Source organism: Rhamphochromis longiceps, linkage group LG13 (assembly GCF_057381845.1).
Source record: "Rhamphochromis longiceps isolate RC_006_pf linkage group LG13, R_longiceps_female_GT1.1, whole genome shotgun sequence".
NCBI lineage: Eukaryota > Metazoa > Chordata > Actinopteri > Cichliformes > Cichlidae > Rhamphochromis > Rhamphochromis longiceps.
In genome coordinates this window covers 25,048,540-25,069,381 of record NC_140569.1, presented here as the reverse complement: position 1 = coordinate 25,069,381, position 20,842 = coordinate 25,048,540, and the positions used below count along the sequence as shown (strand labels likewise).

The 20,842-nt window shown below is 43.7% G+C and overlaps 1 protein-coding gene across 1 annotated transcript in view; it reads right to left on the bottom strand.

Annotated features, from left to right (window-relative positions):
* The window catches only part of ptk7b (protein tyrosine kinase 7b), a 75,271-nt gene extending 55,936 nt beyond the window's left edge, over nt 1-19,335 (bottom strand). Inside the window, exon 1 of the mRNA XM_085428665.1 lies at nt 18,712-19,335. Within this exon, the coding sequence (XP_085284791.1) occupies nt 18,712-18,832 (121 nt within the window). The 5' untranslated portion in view covers nt 18,833-19,335. The remainder of the gene's footprint in view (nt 1-18,711) is intronic.
* Between the last annotated feature and the right edge of the window lie 1,507 nt (nt 19,336-20,842).

Below are 20,842 nucleotides of genomic sequence, written 5' to 3'. Positions count from 1 at the left end.
AACTTCAAAGTAGCGCTACGTGTTCAGCGGGAGTCGTGGATGACCAGCGGCGATAAACTTGCGAAAAGCAAGTTATGCTCAACTCCACCGGTGGAATCTGACAGCGTGGAAAAGTGTGAAAACATCCACGATCACCAACGGATTTCGAAGGGCTGGACTGCTGCATGATGGAGAGGAGGACACCGCCACGGCCCTTCTGAGGGTGTTCGACTCTGACACTGACAACGAGGATTTCTTTTGTTTTGAAAGTGACAACGAAGGAAAGAAGCTGAGAGTGGATGACGAAGCCATCCTGAGCCTGTTCGTTTCCGACACTGGAGAAGAGGACTTTGGTGGTTTTAGAGCGCAGGAAGAAGAGAAAGATGGTGAATGACTGACTTTTCTTCTTGTTAAAGCCGTGTCGCTGCACCTGAGCCTAAAAGGTAGGCTGAATCTATTTTTCTGGTGTGCTGTAGGTTATTGTTATGTACTACATTTGTTACACATTTATGAAGCACAGTACATGTGCAAATATGTACCCATAATAGGGCTGAACGATATATCGCATTTGCGATAATATCGCGACATGATCAAGTGCAATTTTCTAACCGCAAAGGCTGCGATTATACTCTGGACATGTCCAAATTCATGGGCTGCATCCTCCTGAGGCCGCATTTGTAGACCGATTACGTCACAGCGACGCGCCGAAGGCTGTCCAAATTACTACCATATCCCAGAATTCATAGCGCGGCCCAGCCAAACTCCAGTTTCCAACAATGGCGGCCGCTACTAAGTTTTAAAATTACTCATACTAATCTTTCTGGGTCACAAAATAAACTTTTAACATATTTTCAGGCGAGAAAGTAGTTGTGTAAACATCAAATATCTGCTCGGTTTATCAAGATATCCCATATTTGCAAAAGTGCTTCGACGTTTTCAGAGGCGTCTGCTACCCACCAGCTCGACAGCTAGCCGGGAGCTCGAGGGTTACTGATGCGGCCGAGAACGGCACAACTCCCGGCACATCATTTTCAGATCACCGCGGAGTTTCGCTGCTCGGGTTAAACGTAATATATAAGTCACTTAGACAACCTAAAAATGTTATTGTTGGGCTTTTTTCAGTGTTTTGTTTGTTCGTGAGTAAATCGGTTTGGCTGAGATTAAAGTTATTAGATTAGATAAAATAAAACTTTATTAATCCCCCGGGTGGGTTCCTCCTTGGTTTTCACACAGCTGACTAAACGTCAAACAGAAAACTTATTAAACAGAAGTATGAGACAGTCGAGAATTTACACCAGTGTCTGGTTATATTTTAGATAGCAAGAAGCAGACGGCCGAGTTTATTAAACTCCACCGAGACAGCGGTGACGCTAATCAGAACTAGACCGTCCAATTTCACGCCTTTAAACTTTAAAGGTGTGTTTGTGTGTGTGTTTATACAATTGCTATTATGTTTGCACTTTATGTGTAATGTTACTGACTGCAGAGATCAGTAAGATGTGTGTATTTTTTATTTATTAGTTTTATTTATTTAATATTATTTTTTAATTGAATGACTGTCTAGTAGTTCACAGATGTCGAAAAACTGAGTGTGGTAAAGCCACTGATTTTTTTTATGTATATTTCTGCAATCTGCACATTGTACTGACTTTCATTTTAATGTTTACACCAGGGTTCCTTGTCAGCACTTTATGCTCAGATGTTTGTAAGCTAAAAATAAACTATTGTGTATGTTCAAATATACTGTTGTGATTGAAGAAGTTAAATAAAAATGTCAGTCATCAATTCATGCATCACCTCATGTCATCATAACAGAGGTCTGTCTTCCAGGAAAGAACAGTTTAAAATTAATGTAATATAGTATTGGCCATACTATATGATGTATTGCTTGTCTTTGTTTAATAATACAGAAGACAAATACCTTAAAAAATAATCGCATATCGCATCGCAATCGCAATATTGGGGCAAAAAAAATCGCAATTAGATTATTTTCCATAATCGTTCAGCCCTGCTACACAGACTCCGACTCTGGCTTACATGTCAGTTACAGTTTGCCGTGGCTTACAGCTGAGGGTCAGGATAATGGTTTTCTCCCGTGCTGTAACAAAGACAAACTAAACTCTGAGGCACACCCAGCCTCCCTGCGTGACTTTCATTAAAAACAGCTTTCTGCCACTTGTGGATTACAACAAGGAAAATATCCGAGCTTTGCAACTCAATATTCTGAATGTATTCTATTACAAGAACCCGCCTCTTTCCTGAGGCTAAGAAAATGTAAACCTCTTGCAACATCAGTGTTTTGTTGAACGGACAAATTACAAAGAAAACACTTGACATTAAGGGAGGGAGGGAAAAAAACCTACAGGCTGGCTGAAAGGTATGTGCGATGTTTTGTTGATTTTGCATGAAGCCATGATTCCATCTGGATTAGCAGAGCTTTCTTGGATTGAGGCCAAAAACAAACAAACCAAAAAAAGAAGATCAGCACGCTGGAGATCAGTCTCCTCAAATACCTTCAGTCAGCTTGTTTTCACATTCACGCGGCCACCTGCTCGCTGCTCCGTGCGCTAAACGAGTTAAGAGAAAATGGCATTGCGAGCAATTTCCTGTCGTTTCCGGTCTGAAGACTGGAGCACAGTCAAAGGTGGTGTTGTTGTCTTTGATGTTAAACTGATAAGATAAGGTCTGATAAGACCGTGTGCTGCGAGGATGGAAATCACATGAAAACTCCAAGCGCGAGCTAAGAGCAGATGTCTGTGAAGGTCGATGTTCACCTTCACTGGCTCCTTTCAATGTGGAGGAGTAGCAGCTCCGCTCTGAGTCCCTCCCAAATGATTGAGCTTGAGGGTGGAAGGCAGGTTAGCCTCCCGCACCCTGGTGACCCTGAACTGGATGGATGGATCCATCTGGGTTTGGATCCATCCAAACCCAGAGGTCTGATCTTCTGAGACACCAACTCTTTTAAAGACAAAAGCTAAAGCTGCTGAGTTTGGTAGTGTATCCTGTTAGCTTTAGTTCCTCTTAACTATTTTTACACATGAATGGAATAAAGAACCAAATCTAACAGTTGACACCTGTTTTACTTGTTCATCTGACTCCCCATATGTCCATTTATTAAGGTCGGCTAAATCATTCACCACTGTAACTTCACTGCGCATGCCAAGTTTCAAAAAAACCATGGAGGTGCACGGCAAGCTCGAACAGAACCCAAGTGCAGCACTGATGACATTTGTGACTGCCGACAGCTCAAACTGCGAGTGAACGGAGCTAAAAGGACACTTAAATCACAAAGTGGAAAAATCAGCAACTGTTTCATGTTCATTCACTGAAGCGTCCTCATATTCCACCATGACATCCTAAAAAAGGCCCCTGTTTATTAAACGAGTAGTGTGCGCTGGCACTAACTCTAACAAGATCTTTAAAAAAAATATTACCAAAATAAGAAGCATATGGTTTCACATTCAATTACTGCCATTTTCTCTCCAGCTCTCATTTTAAAAGAACCACTTGTTCTCCACTAAACAACATCTTGAGGCATCATCTCACCACAGCCCATAGCGACCTCAGGAACTAGCCACCTTAAAGCAGACCTCATTCGTAAAAACAGACCTTAAAGAGACATCAGACGCACCACAAGATCCTGTGAAACGTAGAGCTTGTGGGCATAGAGCAGAAAAAAATGACTAAAGTCTGACTCACAGCGAGGACAGTCAATCCACTGAGCTCCCTGTAAAAACGGCAATAAATCACAACTGCATTTTAGCGTCCAATCCTATTCAAATTGTCGACTTACAAATACTTAAATAAAACTGAAACGTGGGATTAGTAACAGATGACTTCCTATGAATGAAAATCTGTTTTTTAACCCACATGTGCTTTAAAACTACTCAATCCTGCGTCTGAAAAGCCGAAGCAAGACCCTGCATGCAAGTCCTACATGAGCGCAGAGTTATAGCGCGCTAACCTGCAATGTGTGGCGATGTCCTCTTTTTACTTACAACAAGTAAACTCATGCAGCCTCTTGTAATGAACAAATTAGTGCTGTGATTTTATGACGCTGTAACCGCAGAGCAACATGATATCATGGCGACACTAAACATGAAGCTTCTCGTCTTGTACGGTTGAGTTTTCCCCCCTCTTGTAAGTTTCAACAGAGAAAAAGGCAGTGAAAACACCTGGAAGGGGGCGAATTTTACAGCCTGTACTTAACTAATTTAATTGTCAGCACAGAAACACGGGCCCTATCTCTGTCGCATCGCATGACCGCGGAGAAGATCAGGATCACAGGACGAAGCTGGCGAGTGCCAAGATACGATCGCCTCGGCGGAGTGAGTGACTTCCTTTGTTTACTCGGACCCACACACGCAGTTCTTCATGGGACTGATTAGGTTAGTTCCCTTTACAGATCCGTGTTTTTGGGACAGTCCTTGATCCGAGCAAGAACAATCGCTCCCCTATCGTTAGCTCACAGCTGCGCTGACCAGTTGCTCTGCATTTCCTCTGCAGCCCGCCTACCCAAAGAGCGCCCGCTGAAATGTGATGTTTCAGGAAGCCATTTGTAAAACAAAGTGAATCTGGAGCAAGCGGATCCCCCGGTGTGTGACCCCGACCTTTAATCATTCATTACACTTTTTTTAAAACTTCCAGAGTGCCACTCGGGAGCTCCCACTTCCATCTGTGGTGGTTTAAAACCTGCAGCTCTTCCTCACTCTGAAGCTGGTTAATGCTCATTAGAGTCCATCTGCATTGAAACCTGAGCAGGTCTTTAGGGGTGCGACCTCAGCTTCTCCCTGACCCTCCACCTTCTCGTGGCCTGATATCCTCCGGCTGGCCAGATTGCCCACACTCCTGCCACAAATTTAAGTCTTCATTAGGACATTTACAGGAGCGCGGTAAAACACTGTCTGAATTTATGGCCTAACGACTAACGGCTTTCACTATGATTCACAGTGATTTCCATGCGTGGAATGAAAAGGAGGCGGCGGCGGCTTTGCTTTGTGGCTGTCTGGTTTTGAAGTGTCAGTTAAAAGGCTCCGCTTGTTATTTCAGAGGCGGGAAAAAACTATATCCAGATTTACATCAAAATCAGTGCTTTATCCAGCTCTCCACGATGTATTTTTGCACAAAATGAGACATATTTAAGCCTTTTGGTTTATGCAGCTGTTTGTCAATGTGTTCCCACTAGGCGTAAAAATAAAACCCAAGCCTGCTGGGGGTTTCTGCTACCTTCGCTAAACATTTGTGTACAAGGCTGGACTTAAAATAAGTAACCTGAGTGTGGGTTTGTAGATGTGTGTGTTTACTGAAATAAACAGGGCGCACAGACCAGCGGTTCTGAGAGACTTAGGCCCCGTCGTATGGCTTCAATCCACTCAGCATATTCTCTGAACCTCTCTTAACGTTTCCTTGCTCTTGGGGAACTCGCTCATGTTTAATGCCTTTTGAAAAGGCGCAGAGTTTTAGGAAGAGTTACAATGCCAGAAAAAAGATCAAACAAAGGATGTGAGGTGGAGAAAAAAGCTGCAGGACATCCAGCTCTCCCTCTCTCTCCTAAGAAATGAGAAACATTTGTGTCTATGAATAGCAGTGCTTGTTTAATTCATGACTAGCTTCGTTTTTTTCTGCAAGGTGCAGCGTAGTTTGGCCCCGGCAGGCTGAAAATCTGAAGCCTTGATTGTCTAATGAGTGAAGCTGATGTAAAGATAGCTGAGGTTTCATCAGGATACAGTGCGTTTGCCGCGCTTTAACATTTAAAGGAATCGATTTAAAGCGCAACAGTCTGTCAAACCTGACTATTTAAGTGGAAAGGTGTGCCAGCTTCCCCTTGAGGTGTTGTATAAATCACCATGAGGGAGCTGCGATTGCAACATCCCAACAACACTATGTGAAAAGGAGCACACAACCGGAAAATACTACAGCTCTGTTTTTTCCACTTTGAAAGATTTCGGCGGGGGCGTTTCTGATCGTTCTGCGAGACACCTACAGTACGAACATGACATTTATTGAAAGCACGCCACGGGATTTCTCGCCATTTTTACATCAAGAGCGTGAGACATGGTTGCAGAGCCGGGCTGGTTTTTATCCCTTGACAGCATGCTGCCGTCTGTGAGAATGTTCAAAGAGCCTGAGCGAGGGATAGCAAAGGAGGTTCACCCAGGGCTCGTGTGTCATCTGACCTCATTTCTGAGATGGACCCGGGAGGTTGCAGGGAAGGCAGAGGTGTAGCTTTCACTACAACCTTTTCTTTTGCTTCCTGCAAAATGACAGGACAAGAGGAGGGAGGGAGGGAGGGAGGGGGGATGTGTGCACACAATGGCAGAGTAAGATGTCTGCCTGGAAACCATCCATGGGGAGATGAAAGAGCACCGGTGAAGTCATGGTGCAAAAACGCAACGGGCAGAAATACGCGGCTCCATCTCTGAATAACGAGTGAGAGGAGCATTCGATTACAAAGACAGGGAGAGCAGGAGAAAGCAAAGGGCGCATAATGCTACAACGCATGGATGATATGTTAGCGCATGCACAGCATTCATCATCTGGGCTGGACATTATTAAAAGGTGCAAGGACTGCTGCAAAGGTCTAAAAGATTATTTGAGAACACATCATTTCAGTGCAACAAGAAAAAAAGAGCAAAGTAGGTGTCCAGTTTGAAAACTGCAAGTCTGAACTAAGCTCCTCCGCCGACCTGCTTCAACACAAACAAAGCTCTTGATGTAAACATACAGATAAATATTCGCAGGTGCACAAGCGACATGAATGCGGTGATGTAAAACACACACTTAAACAAAAAGTCTATTGTCTGTGTTTACATAGTTTAAAAATTCCAGTGGCAGTGGAAACCCCACAGCACACGGTCCCCATCTGCACCACAGGAAGTCAACAGCCAAACAGCCGCTGGCCTTCTCCTGTCACCACGGCTCCTGGCCAGACCCGTAGGGAGATTGCAGTCTTCGCCCGCCACCCTGACAACACACGCACGCTCAGGCTAAAACCAAAGCCACACAGTGCTCAGCGAGGAAAGAGAGGACCTTGGTCCTTTGTCTGGGTCCTAACCTGGATGAGGACACAGAGCAAAGGTGAAAGCTGCAGCAGGGGACAGAGAGGACTCTGCGGAGATCCTCATCCGCTCTGACGCAACACCAGGAGGAAGCAACCACAACAAAACATCTATTTCCTCTGCTATCTGGCACAAACCCAGGACCATTGTCAATTGTCAGACACAACATGGGCATTTCTGTCTATCCTCACCTCTACAGATAAGGACAGGAAACACTGTCCTGCGCTCCATAATCGGCCAGGTTGTGTCGGCTGGCTGCACCTGCACAGAGCAGCCTATTGTAGTGGTGTGTATAATGTTTGTCCTCTGTAGGGATTGAGTGGTGTGGGGTTTTTCAGGGCAAATACAGATATTCTTGACTGAGGCTGGTAATAACAATGTCTAGATTTCCATTTTCATTTCACCCACAGACAGCTGACAAACAAGGAACAAAGGAATAGTTGGTGCCAAAATATTTAGTGCATACTTTCTACTAGAACATAACAGCACTGTTTTGCAGGTGTTCATGAAGAACTAGGTGGTTTTGACCTTCTTTAATAACCAAATAAATAAAAGGTGGGAGTCACCAGACACCACATGGTACAATGTTATCACAACACTTCACTCATAATACGATATTATTGGGGGTTTTATCCAAGAGGACAAAGTTATCTTCAATTCTTGGTTTATTTGGTGCAAAATAAGATTGTCATGCATACAACACTGTCACTCGCACTGCCGTCCGTCTGCGATTAAATGGGCACATAATGGTACATTGCAGATTGGATGATTTGTTAGTGCATGCACAGCATTCATCGTGTGGGCTTGGTATTATTAAAAGGTGCAAGGACTGCTGCAAAGGTCTGCCATCAGTCTGCGATTAAATGGGGTCAAGTCGGAAATTACATGCTGGTAATTAGATCCATTTCTAATAATAGAGCAATGAACTGTTATAAATCATCAAAAACTGTACATCTGCTGCTGTCTGCATACACAGAAATTCACATTTAACAGATACAAGCAACTTCCTGCCCTGTAAAATATAACCAGAACACAACCAGCTGGCAGCCAGTTGACTCGAGTCCCTTCGAGTTGTGTTCATTGACAAACGTTGGCAGTCTGTATGCATTTATAAACTAGGCTTCGATTATTTAAAACAGCATCAAAAATCTCTGAGGGTGACTGTAGTCAGTCCAAGTCAGACTGCAACTGTCTGCGGAGAGGTTGGTTTTTACCAGGCCAGCTGCGCGGTCCAATTTCTACTCCTGTGGCTCAGTCTTAGCTTGCACTGAATTAGCTTCGCTTTGTCAAGCTAAGCTAATTAAGAAAGTGTATCCAGTAATGCTGCACTGATTTTTTTTCCCCGCCTCTACAAATGATAACTTTAATCCTCCTTTTTCACAGAGATGCATTGACTGCCCATCCAGGGTCAATGCTCAGCGCCCTAGCTGGCACTCTGCCTGACTGAGCGGTCAGTCTCACGCACCTTCTCATCTTCTCATATCTCACGATTGTGAGACGCTAGCAATGTCACAGTCCGTGCACGCTAACACCCACATGCCAACATGCTGTTAAAAGACACAAAGTTTGTAATAAGTGCAAGTATTCAAGGAGGGAACTGCCACAAAAACATTCAGGACAACAAATCTAATCATTCACTTAAAACAGCACCAACCAGCTGAATATGCTCAGTTTGAGGAAGATAAAACGTGAAAGTGGCTGTAGCTAAGGAGAGCCAGAGCTCAGAGACAGACAAAGGCCAGCAGGCCCTGCTATCTTCCCTTGATATGAGCACTGATAAGCCCAAAACAATGAGGAAAACTTTCGAATTCATGGCCCTACAGAGAAGCTGTTCTCTGTAGTTGGGGGAAAGAAGCTTAAGAAACCAGATTAAATTACATCAGACCAAAGCAGCAATTTTTAAATCTAACTATTTATACATATATAGCATAACAGTGGGTGCACAGTAACAAACCACTGAGAGAAGACCCTGTAACCTCCTGCAGTTTTGGGGGAAATTACAAAGTTTAATATTTTCTTGCATCATGAAAATGAAATTAATTGAAGAAATGTTGATTTTACATTGATGTATGTACAGTTATAAGTCCAAAAAAGAAAATCATAGTGACATTTTGTCAAAGCCAGTAATGTTTTGTAGTATTATAGAGAAAAATGAGATTTCAAACCATTTATTTTGGGCTGTGAAATTATAACGGAGCATAAGGGGTACTGTGTTTTTTCAGTACTTACTACCTGTTAAAAAAGGTTTCCGATCCAACTATTAAGACCCCAAGTGTAGATAACCGAGAAGAGATGGACTGAAGTAATTTATGTTGGAAAGCTTTTATGAATTTTTGGTGTATTTGGGAGTAGGGATGAAGAGATTCTGTATACTTCTTATTTTCTCTTAATGCAGCACAATTCCTAAAAGAAAAAAAAAGGGATACTCGGATCAAATTTGCCCCTGAGGAATTTTATTCTTGGCAGTGGAAAAAACAGCTTTAGACTGGTGAAAAATAGGCATCCAGGGAAACCCAGAGATGTTTTTAATTCATTGAAAACACAAGAATTTTTCATTAAATATACAGTAAGACAACAAGACAGAATTAAATTTTAATTAAACTTCAAGAGCTGACCCATTCATCACAAAGTCTGCTCAGTAAAAGCTAGAATAGTGAGGAAGGAAGGAGGGAGTGTAGACTAACAGGAAGGATGTTTCTGCAGCAGATGCTCCAGACTGGTGAAAACAAGTCAGAAAACAAGCGAACCGACTGAATTTTCCGCTCCTGACATGACACCTCGCTGCTGGACAGCCTGGAGGTGTTTTGGTCAGGAGGACATGAGCCAGCGCCCCGAAACAGAGTGAGGAACCAGACGCCTTTGAATCAATACAGACAATTTGTTTGGACAAAAAAAACAACATCCCCAAAGCAGCTGTCTGAATAAAACACAGCTGCACGCTCATTTCAGCTGAGGAAACATCGAACAAAGGCATAGTTTTACAGGGAGGGGGAAAAAACCATCATGCTGCAAACCTACTCAGTTATTCTGACTGTGCTGTGCCATCCCTCTGTCGGAGTCGATTTTTAAAAAAAAGCACTGAAGTCTGGCTTAACGTAGACTCGGAGGGAGGTTCAGATAGAGGACAGCAGAAAGGAGGACGGGGGTTTAAAGGGATTTCAGCATTTGGCATAGTTTGTGCGACTGGAAGGAAGAAAAGTGAAAAGGGGCAGAGGAGGGTGAAACGGTACAGCAGCAGTAGCAGCAGAGCAGGAACAAGATGAAGCTGGGGATGCCGTGGAGGTTGTTTAACATAATTAAAAACCACAAAATAACTACGCTTGTTGTGTAATGAGCTTCTCTCACTAGCGGTGACAATTACTGTCTGCTAACACAGAACAATGCGGGCCATAATGTGCAAATGCTGCCTGAGCGTGCACGGCTGCAGGAGGGGATGTACGGCTGTAATTATGCACGCCTGCGTACCGAGACTCCGGTCAGCAGAGGTTTCACTGGCCGATTATGTCGCCATTAAATAAATCTAGTGAACGACCGCCTTCGCTGTAAGGGTCTGATTACAGGGCAAATCCCACGCAAATGAACAAAAGTTAATCGAGTGTGTGCAATCCTGAAAAAGAGGCCTTAACAGAGTAAAGATTAAATCTAATTCGAAGTATTTTCACGCTGTTAAGAAGCCCATAGTGTCATACCCACTGAGCACGGCAAAGCAGTGCAAAGAGCAGAGGTTTAATCCTGGTTAAAAGCGTCAACTGCAAGAGGGCAAATGAATGAATTACTCACAGGGCCTGTGGGGTGGGGGGGGGCTGTTCTGATGTTTGGCTTTAAAGCCAACAAAGCTTTCTTACACTTCTGGCTAAAAGTCACCTTTCTTTTGAACACTAGCTAGACTTTATGAGAAAATACAAACCAATTCCTTTCATACTAACACGACACAAACCTAAAGAGGTCAATTACTAAGAAAGAGTTTGTTGTAAAGTTAAACCATAAGCAAATATATTAAGCAGAACTTTGGCTGGAGGTAGAAGATGCAAACAAAGGCAACGACCAGTTAGTTTTTCCGCTATCCATTGCAATATTTAAACCAGCTACAGATGGACAGTAATAAACACACAGAAATGAGCAGCTGGATTTTTCTTCGCCCTACGCCACAGACTGAAGTCCGCCTGCCAGAAATGTAAATACGAGTCACGGCAACAAAGACCTCAGTCGGTTTGATTGGTCCACTTGGTAAGCATATTAAATGCGATGCCTCCTTTAATCAAAATAGTCATGTGTAATGGGCTGTAATTGCATCTGGCTTGCACGATGCTAATGCAAGCCATCATCCTGCTAATGTAGCCACATGTGTCTCTCTTGCTCCCGTAGCGCTGTGACTGCTCAGTATCGATTAGCTTCAGTGAGATCAGCTCAGTTTCAGTCGCCACTGTTTTGCAAAGAAACTCGAACCGGTTGCATTAAAAACCTCAGTGTGTAACAGTAAAGCGCTGAATGACAACGAGAGCAAAAGGAGTCGAAACTAAGACAAAAACAAAGTCAGAGACAAAAATAAAAGCAAAGCTGGAGCGAACTGTGACAGATGCATGGTAATATAATCTAAATGTCTTCAGCTCTCAAAGACTCAATTAACAAGGACTGCCCTGGTGCTCAGGAGTACCAGCTGTCCCTGTTTGTCACTTTGGGTCAATAACTCTTACAGTTAATTGTAAACACGTCTGCACACACACACATAAATCTCTAAGTGAGACATCCCCAACTTTGTCCCCATATTTCTTTCAGTGCGGTATTAAAGAAAACGCTTTTGAGAAACACTGCTGTGTTGAGATATTCTTCTACTCTTCACAGCTTCGGAGAACATGAGCGGTACTCTAGTTTGCACCTCAAATGTATGAGCGCGGATTCAAAGGAACCGGGGAGCTCTAAAACATTCACAGCCACCCTGTGCCAAGAGCTGATAAAGCCACCAGCTTCACTCATACATTATGCTGGCTACATCAGTAAATCCCAGCTGCTCAGCTTTAGTCAGGTACCGGGTCCAGGAGGTTAACACTGTACAGGCTGCCATGGAGACAGACGTGGCCCTCCTGGAAGCCACGGCAGGAAGATGAAACGGCAACAGCAGGAACACGGCCAAAAATAGCAGGAGGAGGCTGGACGATACGAGAAATTAGGATAGAAACAAAAATATGCAATCTACTCAAAGAAAAGAAAGTCTTCAGAAACAACAACTGGTCTGCCCGCAGGGTCAGTCGGAGCCAGCTGGAGATCTGAAGATCAAACATCGCTAACGGCCTTTCTCAATAAACACCAGTGGCCTTGTCAATCTGTTTAAATCCGCTGCCGTGCCAAGGAGGAGCTGAGGGGTGACTGAGAGCCCAGTGTCACTCTGCCTGTGGCCTATCGCTATGATGAGTTCATTCAGCCTCAGGACGCAAAGAGTTAATGGCTGCTGGGATTATGCAATGGCGCCCCAGACGCCTTTTCTCCTCTCCTGCCCTCCTTTTTCTTCCCCAACTCCCCTTCAAACGGGGCGCAAGCCAAATTAGGCATTCCTGCACGTTTCAATCAGATGCATTTGAATGCGACGTTAGCTCCGCGCATGCTTTGGCACCAATGCGAGAACAAAACAGGGGTTTTGTTTCACTCCAAAGCCTCCCCTCGCCAGGGCCTCGCACCTGCCCTGCAGGGGGAAAAGTTGTAAGGATTTACAACCGTCTGAGCGGGTTACAGCTGCAGTGTGTCAGGCTAGTAAAAACACATGTATTTCATCATTTAAGGTAAATTTGATACTACAGGTTATCACTAAAAGCAGAAGGGTGATTTCAGCCACGGCAGATTAGACAGGGTGGAGGTGAAGGATGGCAAGAAGATGTCACGCACGTCATCTGATAAGAGAATAATAATGTCACATTAGTGAGACATCAAGTGAACGAGGGAAGAAAACCTGATCTGATTTATTAGATTAGTTAGTTCACTCTTTCACCTTTTCCTTCACAAGTGAGACCGGACCTGGGAAAAGGATCAGGAGATAAGATAATATACAACACCCCAACGTAAACACCCTCAATGCAATCTCAGGCAGGCCTCATGTGGGCCAAACCTTCAACAAAAAAACAAAAGACCCTGCACATTTTTACTTTTATAAGGTGGATTTTCCAGACTCTGTCACAACAGTGATTACTTTCCCTTTCACTGCAGCGACTGCAAGACAAACAGCACAAAGTTAGCGTTCTTGTTAGAAAGTAACTCTCCAGGAATGTGTGAAGGCATTCGACCGGCTGTGAAAGCTCATTCCAGATGACGCCTAATTATCATAAAAGATGGGAAAAAAGTGTAGCTGAGTAGGTGCGTGTGTGCTTGTCCTTTTCAAACTCAAACATTTCCCACCTTAAATCTTAAAAACCTCTAATTTAGATCCAATCCTCTAAAATAAGACATTTTAACAAGTGTTGCTTTGGCTAATCAGACTTACCAGTAGAGCCCAAACAGATGTCTGCTGGTTACACAAATAAAAGAAGTCAAAATGAGATTCATTTATTACAGGATCTATAACAAGTCAATGGCGACCAATGAAAATAACTCAATTAAGACTTGCAGTTTATTTTCTGTCTATTGATTGTTGATTGGTGACTAATCACTCATCACTGCTTTCTAGGGGTGTGTGTGTGTGTGTGTGTGTGTGTGTGTGTGTGTGTGTGTATAAACTAACAAAAAAGCCCATCTGATTGGAAGATTTCAACTGGGTAGGCAAGTAATTGAAAACGCTATAATTTCTGTGCATAACACAAAATAAGTAAAGGGGGGGTTAACCGCTAGTCCAGTCCAGACAGGAGACAGAGCCGTAGAGGCACCGAGTCGATAAACAAGAGCGATCCTTCCACATGAGACGGTCGAGCACAAGAAGCAACAAACCAAATGCAACAGGAAACAAGGAAAAGGAGACGGGAGAGCTACAAGGGTTGATTCCAATCACGACCACAGGGCCTTGCAGCAGGAGCCAGCGCAACCACACGCATGCACAGCATCACAGAGACATGCACGCAGCACTCAGTGGGTCATTACAGAAACAACAGGGGCTGCAAAGAGCAGTGGTCAGTATAAAGAAAATAAACCTGCACATATCAGCAGGTAAGCTTCCTTAGGCGCACATACCAAACATTAAATGTCAGCGCCTGGAAAATAGTAGTCAACACTACATCTTATAAGCTATCACATCCATCTTTCTTTCTTTACTCTCCCTCTGGGGCTGGTGAGAGTGTTGTTTTTGGCAACCACTGATCCATAACTTCAAAATGACTCCAAACAACTCATTTAGCTGGCAGGAAAACTAAAATGAAAAAGAGCTTATTCGCCATAAGAAAAATAACATAAAAAAAAGAAGGCTTTTATTGACACAAGAGAGACCATGTGCAGAGGCATCACAGTGACATGCGTTTGCCAGCTGACAAATCTTCAACAGTGCTGTGTGCCTCCAGTTCCCAGCATCCTTAAAGCTGGCACACCTAGATCGATTTCGGGGTCGCTGGAAGGACGGAAAACCGAGATGATGAAGACGCATCAATTTAAAAATGACATGGACCCCAGTGGGCTGCCATGAGTGTAGCCTCTGCAAGAGTGCAAGAAGATCCTCCCCCCTGGGAAAAGAGCCTTCCATAATGGGAGTGAATGCAAGCCGGCTTAGGAAAACAGGGGACCGTGGAGTTCAAAAGGCTTCACCTAAACCTGAATAAACACGGCTGATAAACGACCAGAAATAAGAGCCACCGAAGACGCTGAGAAATCCTCCCCCCTTGTTCACACAACCAGTGCTACCAGTTAAAGTCTCCCATATGCACAAACGCGCCGAGACCCCGATCTGTACAGACAAAATCCACGGAAGACATTTTGATACGAGAGCGTAGATAAACACAGGTGTTACTCATTATATTCATTAAGGCCCGGTAGCTAAATACAGCAGAGCTTTCATTACTTTCATTGCACGCCTTTGTTTACCTACTCTTTAAAGGTCTAAACGGCTGCTGGGACATTCCTCTCCTCTTTGCTTTGTATCGCTGGTCTATGCTCTAACAGGAATGGTTTGTGCTATTTCACTGCTTCCAAGGGGTTTTATCAAGTCTGCTTATGGGTCCATTTGCGTATCAATACTTCAGCTGCTCCCTTTCCCCCCTCCCACTCACAGAAAACTGATCGGGAATCATCGAGGCTTCTCAGTGTCAACACAACTGTTTAATTAACAGTAGAAACTGAAAATAGTAGGAAAAAAAGGTGCGAGTGTGACTCAGATGAGCAAAAGCTTCACTGTTGTGACACGCCACCATTTATAACACTTACAGGCATATGAATGTCACAGACTGGACCTGTTCTTGATTCTTGTTCTTATTGACTAACCGGTAAACCGGCTGGGGCTGTATTGTGGCCAATATTAACACGAGGTATTGATAACTGATAACCATCAGCTTATATTGAGAGTATATTGCTCAATAAATAACATAAATTGGAGAAGAGAAACCCAGATCGTTTGTCTTTGTCACTGGGGTATTTGGGAGATTCTCAAAAATCAATTACGATAAAAAGGAGATGAACAAATATTTGTATTTTCTGTGTTTATTTTGCTTTTGCTGATATTTATTTCTGACAGAGTAAAAAAAAAAAAGAACATTTTTTGAGTGTTTAATCTTTTCATCATATCTTACCTAACTGCAAAACTGAAGGCACACAGATAAAGGTCAGCCATGGACACTGGGAAGTTTCAACTGGCTGATCAACAGAGTGTGAACAAGTAAATAAATAACTACACATAATACATTTTAGGGAACTCTGTATATTTTAAGTGCGACTGAAAGAAATATCAGTATGGGTCTTAAAAATCCTAAATCGGGGGATCGGACTAAACAAGGCAACCCAGAGACCAAAAGAAAGTCAGTGCCATTCAACGACAACAGGCCAAATTACCAATGGCAACGCAACTTAATGTTTTCTAAACTTCAAGGAGAGCGACTGAAGCACTTTTGTGTAGGCGTGACTGATACTGTTAATAGAGATGACAGAAAACAGGGTAATGACATTACATTAGAAGGCCACCTAAACGAACTCTGAAACACCCATCAGCTACAAAATGAGGCATGAGGAGTTTTTTATTACTGAAAAGAAAATTTACCATCAGATCATTAAATAAGTGGAATAATATAACACGTGTAGAAAGGCTGCTGTTAGGTGATGCATTGCACAGCACAGATGTTCATCGGTCTTTCTCAATATCATCTTGTGATGAAATTTCAAAATGCATGAAGACAATCATGCTGCGGTCTGTACTGCAATCCAATCAAATATATATGGATTTTTTATTTTTTTTTCCACATTCAATGGCTCAGTTTCAACACAGTTATTAGAAACAGCTGCGCACGCCTCTGACAGTAAACAGACAAATTCCAAATTCAACACAATGCACTTCTGTCTTTGTTTAGTCTACATCCCTCCATCCCCTCTGACTTTAAGCATTCGGAGAATCCGCCTTGTGTGCAGCCAAACAGCCTTCAACCCCAGCAGGGCTAATAAGAGGCAAGCGTATGGATTTTAAAATAGAGCAACAGCAGGTGGGTACGCCAGCGAGGCATCCTCACAGCCACTGGTCGACTTTCCAGGATAGGAGAGCTTTGGGATACTGACATCTTGCATCCTTCTACTTGAAACCTTCTTCCCCTTTTTGAGAGATGAACAGATCCAGTGCCGTGCTCTGTGCTTTGCGCAGTGTAGCAACAGCGTTTTGTTTTATAGCAGATTCTAAAAGCCGGAGAGAACATCCACACAGTAAACAAAGTCTAAACTCAGAAGTGATTCCCAAGAAGAAGCTGGACAGGATGTGCATTAATCATCGCAAAATGATGATTATTAGCGTGATAAAGTGATTTTCTCCAGCTGCCCGAGACAGAGAGAGGGAGAAAGATCAAAGACGAGGGCCTGACAAGAGCCGCTCCTCTGCAACCAGCCCAGTCATTTTTTCACATAAATCTTTCAGGACGGGGAGAGAAACAAAGAGGCAAAGATGATGAAAAATACACCATAGATGAGCAGATAAGAGAGATGCTGCATTAACGTTATGGACATTGACTGGATGAGTGGCTTTCATGTACTCCAGAGGGCTGCCACGTCACGTCGGCTACAAATAGAAACCAGATCAACAGAGGAGCAGAGAGCCGAGCAAAGAGTTATGACTGCCAAGTCAAAATAAAGACAGATCTCAGTAAATATTTGGCCACAGGAACATGGAGTGTTTGGTGCGGACTGCTTCATGTGGGGAGTAAAGATCTCTGTGGCGCTTTCACCCATTCAGAGGCCCCCTTTTTTTAAAAAAAAAATACAAAAATAGGGCATTCCTAAGGTTGGGTTAAAAAAGCATGGCTGTCGTGAAGGTACCTGGCTTGGCTCTATTCATTCATTTTATAAACATAAACCCACTGCCTTGCTTGCCTCCGTCTCCCCTGCTGCTGCCTGCACACAGAGGACACATTCATCCCCCAAAGCGGGCACCATGAGGAGACTGGAAGGGACGGAGGGGGGTGGGCACCAGACACACTTCAACTTCAAGGAATTTTTCAGCCACTTTTGACCATCACTGCGGCGCCGACAGAGCGAGCAAAAGCCCAATCTGTGCAGATCAGATAAAACTTGACTCGGTTTTGACACGAGGAACACAGAGTCTCTGATCCCGATCCCCCGGCAGGATAGCAGCATTCCTCTGCACAAACTCGGGAAGGATCTTCTTGCGGCTTTCTTCTCGCTCTGCGGCTGAGGTTATGAACTCCGGAGAGGCTTCACGCCATGGGAGGCCACGGAGAAGGATCGTGACTATCTTTTTTTACCCCACTTTTTGTAGCTCCTCTCCACCGTCACCCATGATGGAGCGTGCCAAAGCTGAGAGGCAGCTCAAACACCCAAAACAGAGTTATGAATATGATAATCAAGGAATGGCGTATCCAGTGTGTTGTGTGAGGTTTGAAGTATACTCAAGGGAACACATAATGACATGGCAGGGCTGCTTCAGTGATAGATTACAACCAGCTATCATCCCATCATTCCCCTCTGCTGCTGCAGATGAGAAATTTAATCACTGTGTAATTACAGTGATATGCAAACAGAAGAGCTGCAGCATTGTGAGAAAAAGAAAGTGTTTAACAATTTCAAACCTTTCAATTTAAAAGCATTTTTACTCTTCATCCCCCCCGCACTCTAACTTCCCTAAAGTTTTCTCTCAGTCCTGGAACAAACTGCCTTTCTAACTCATAAAATCAAGTCTCCCCCCCCCCTTAAAAAAAACGGGCTCAGTGGGGGAGGGGTACCCCCCTTTTCCTCACTGACCACCGCTCCCTGCCCAACAAAATTTAACTTCTTTAAATTTCCACTACGTACAACAAACACTTTCCTTGCATGAATGAAAAAGTCATCAAGCATCACCTTTGACTCTCTGTAGCAGCCCTTCTTTGCACGGAGTTCCAACAGTGCACCAACTTCAACCAGCTACATAAGTAGTCACAAAAGCATGGAGGTCCATGTTGGCTCCACCAGCACTTATTTATGTTTTTAAACTCCTTCTGGAGTTACAGTATCTGGATGCTCTGGAGTAAATAAAACCCATATGTGCTCTGCTCGTAGTAGGAGTGTAGAGGAGCTTGTTACCAACCTTGGAGGCAGATAAAGCCCACAGCATACATCATATCCACCGGCATTCTCCTCCTGGTAGTCGCAGCGGGGGTTCTCCAGCCTTCCCCCCGCCGGGTCTCGCTCCCTCCTCGTTGATCCATGACCGTTCCGGTGCTCGGCGGCTTCCTGGGTTGCTGTTCTCCGGCGGCTACGGGAGAGCCGCAGCGCGAAACACAGGAGCAGGGGGGTGAGCGTCAAAGAGATCCGTGCGTCACCGTGTGCTTACAGGTAAACCAACACCGCTGCCTGCGCGGCTCCTCCCGGGAAAAGCGAGACGGCCTGCTCACCTGGTTGTTCCGGAGACTAGCGAGAGCACAACAGAAACATGTGGGGTGGACGCTTCGGGTTTCAGGCTGCTCACACAAAACGAGTGAACGAGTTCAGACTGAGATGCCCCGCCGAAAGTTTGAAGCGAAGTTTAAACTTCCAGGTGGCTCGCAGGGGAGGGCTGCTGTGAATTTAGGCTGCGGTGGTTCATTACAGCCCGGTCTGTGTTGCCCGCCGTGTGCCCGCTCTTAGAGCCGCTGGACCACCTCGCTCTCCAACAAGAGGGAGTTTCTCTCCGCCGTGTTTCCAAGTTGGCTTCCTCCCACTCGCCTGGGTGATTTTTTTACTCCAGAGTTAAGTGGGCGGAAACAACATACGATAGTTCCTGTCGGAATTTTCAAAATAAATGTAACAACAAGGACCACTTTAAATACAGAGTTTTCCACAATTTCTCATTTGTATATTTTAACCTTTAATTCATGTATTTTAATTTAGTTTATCAGTCTTTTCATGCTGGGTGAGGCCAGTAATAGTCCAATAGATCATTATCATTATTATTATTATTGTTATTACTACTACTACTACTACTACTACTAGTAGTAGTAGTAGTAGTAGTAATATTTTTATATTACTACTGCACATAATAAATAAGTTAATTATTTATTAACTTATTTATTAATAAGTTAATAAATAATTTATTATTTATTAACTTTACTCGTGTTTTTAAATAATTACGTGTTCAATATTATCGAGACACTGTTTTCTATGCCATTGATGCTGTTAAGTAACCGGCATGGAAAAACAAATGTATATTATTTTGAAATTAAACTTCCCGTATCACTCTGGTTACTTCACGGGTTATTCCATCTTTTTCCTCGGGTGCAGCTTCCGGTGGCCGTGCCTGATGTGGGATAAGGAATACAACACCGCGACCCTCTGGTTCAACCTGAGCACTGTTACCTTATACAGAAACCTTACATATCACTCAAATAATTCAGATTTTTATTCAAATGTTTTATATTTTCAATATCTTAAAGTTGTTTTTATGCAGAAGATTTACAAATTGAACATAACTGGTCCAAAAGAAACACATGTCAGATTTTTTTCACTCTGTAATTCCTGCACGCTTTTACGTGTTTGCATATTACTAACCTAATTAATGTTGTACTATCTCTCAGTTCGGTGTTATGCATACAAAAAGCATCGATTCACAACAACAGTCGTCTTTATAGCTTAAAGTAAAGACTCTACAATACTGAGGGGACCTCACAGACCTCAGCAGGAATGCATGTCCCTGTTAACACCTTCTGTGAGTTCACATCACTCTGACCACGAGGTGACGGCCCCTTGCTGGCGCCACCGTTGGGGATATGTGTGGGCCCAGAGCCACGTTGCTGGTCCACTTGGCCCACGGATGACTGTGGCTGACAGAAACACTTTAGAGGATTAATAGAGGGTTAGTAAAACCTTTTCAAGGGGGCAGATATAGAAAACAAGTTCATTCACAAAATGAATTCCTGAGGGAGGAAAGAGAGGCAGTAGTCCCACTCTTATTTGAAGTGTCTGAGGGCATGGTGTCAGCTCCCATGCAATAATTAACTCTGCTGCTAGTCACTTACCTCTTAGAAACAGGAAAAAAGGGAATCCGGCAGCTCTCAGCAGAACCCAAAACCACGAGTATGGGTTCATATAAAGCTCCACATTAAAGCTCTGACATCCTGAGAGATTAGCAGCGAGCAGACAAACCCCCTCCACGCTGATTTGTACCAGGTGGGAGGAGGAAAACTCAGAAGTCTCGCATCTTAGTAAGACATCTATGTTCCCCGAGTTCCCACACTCACACT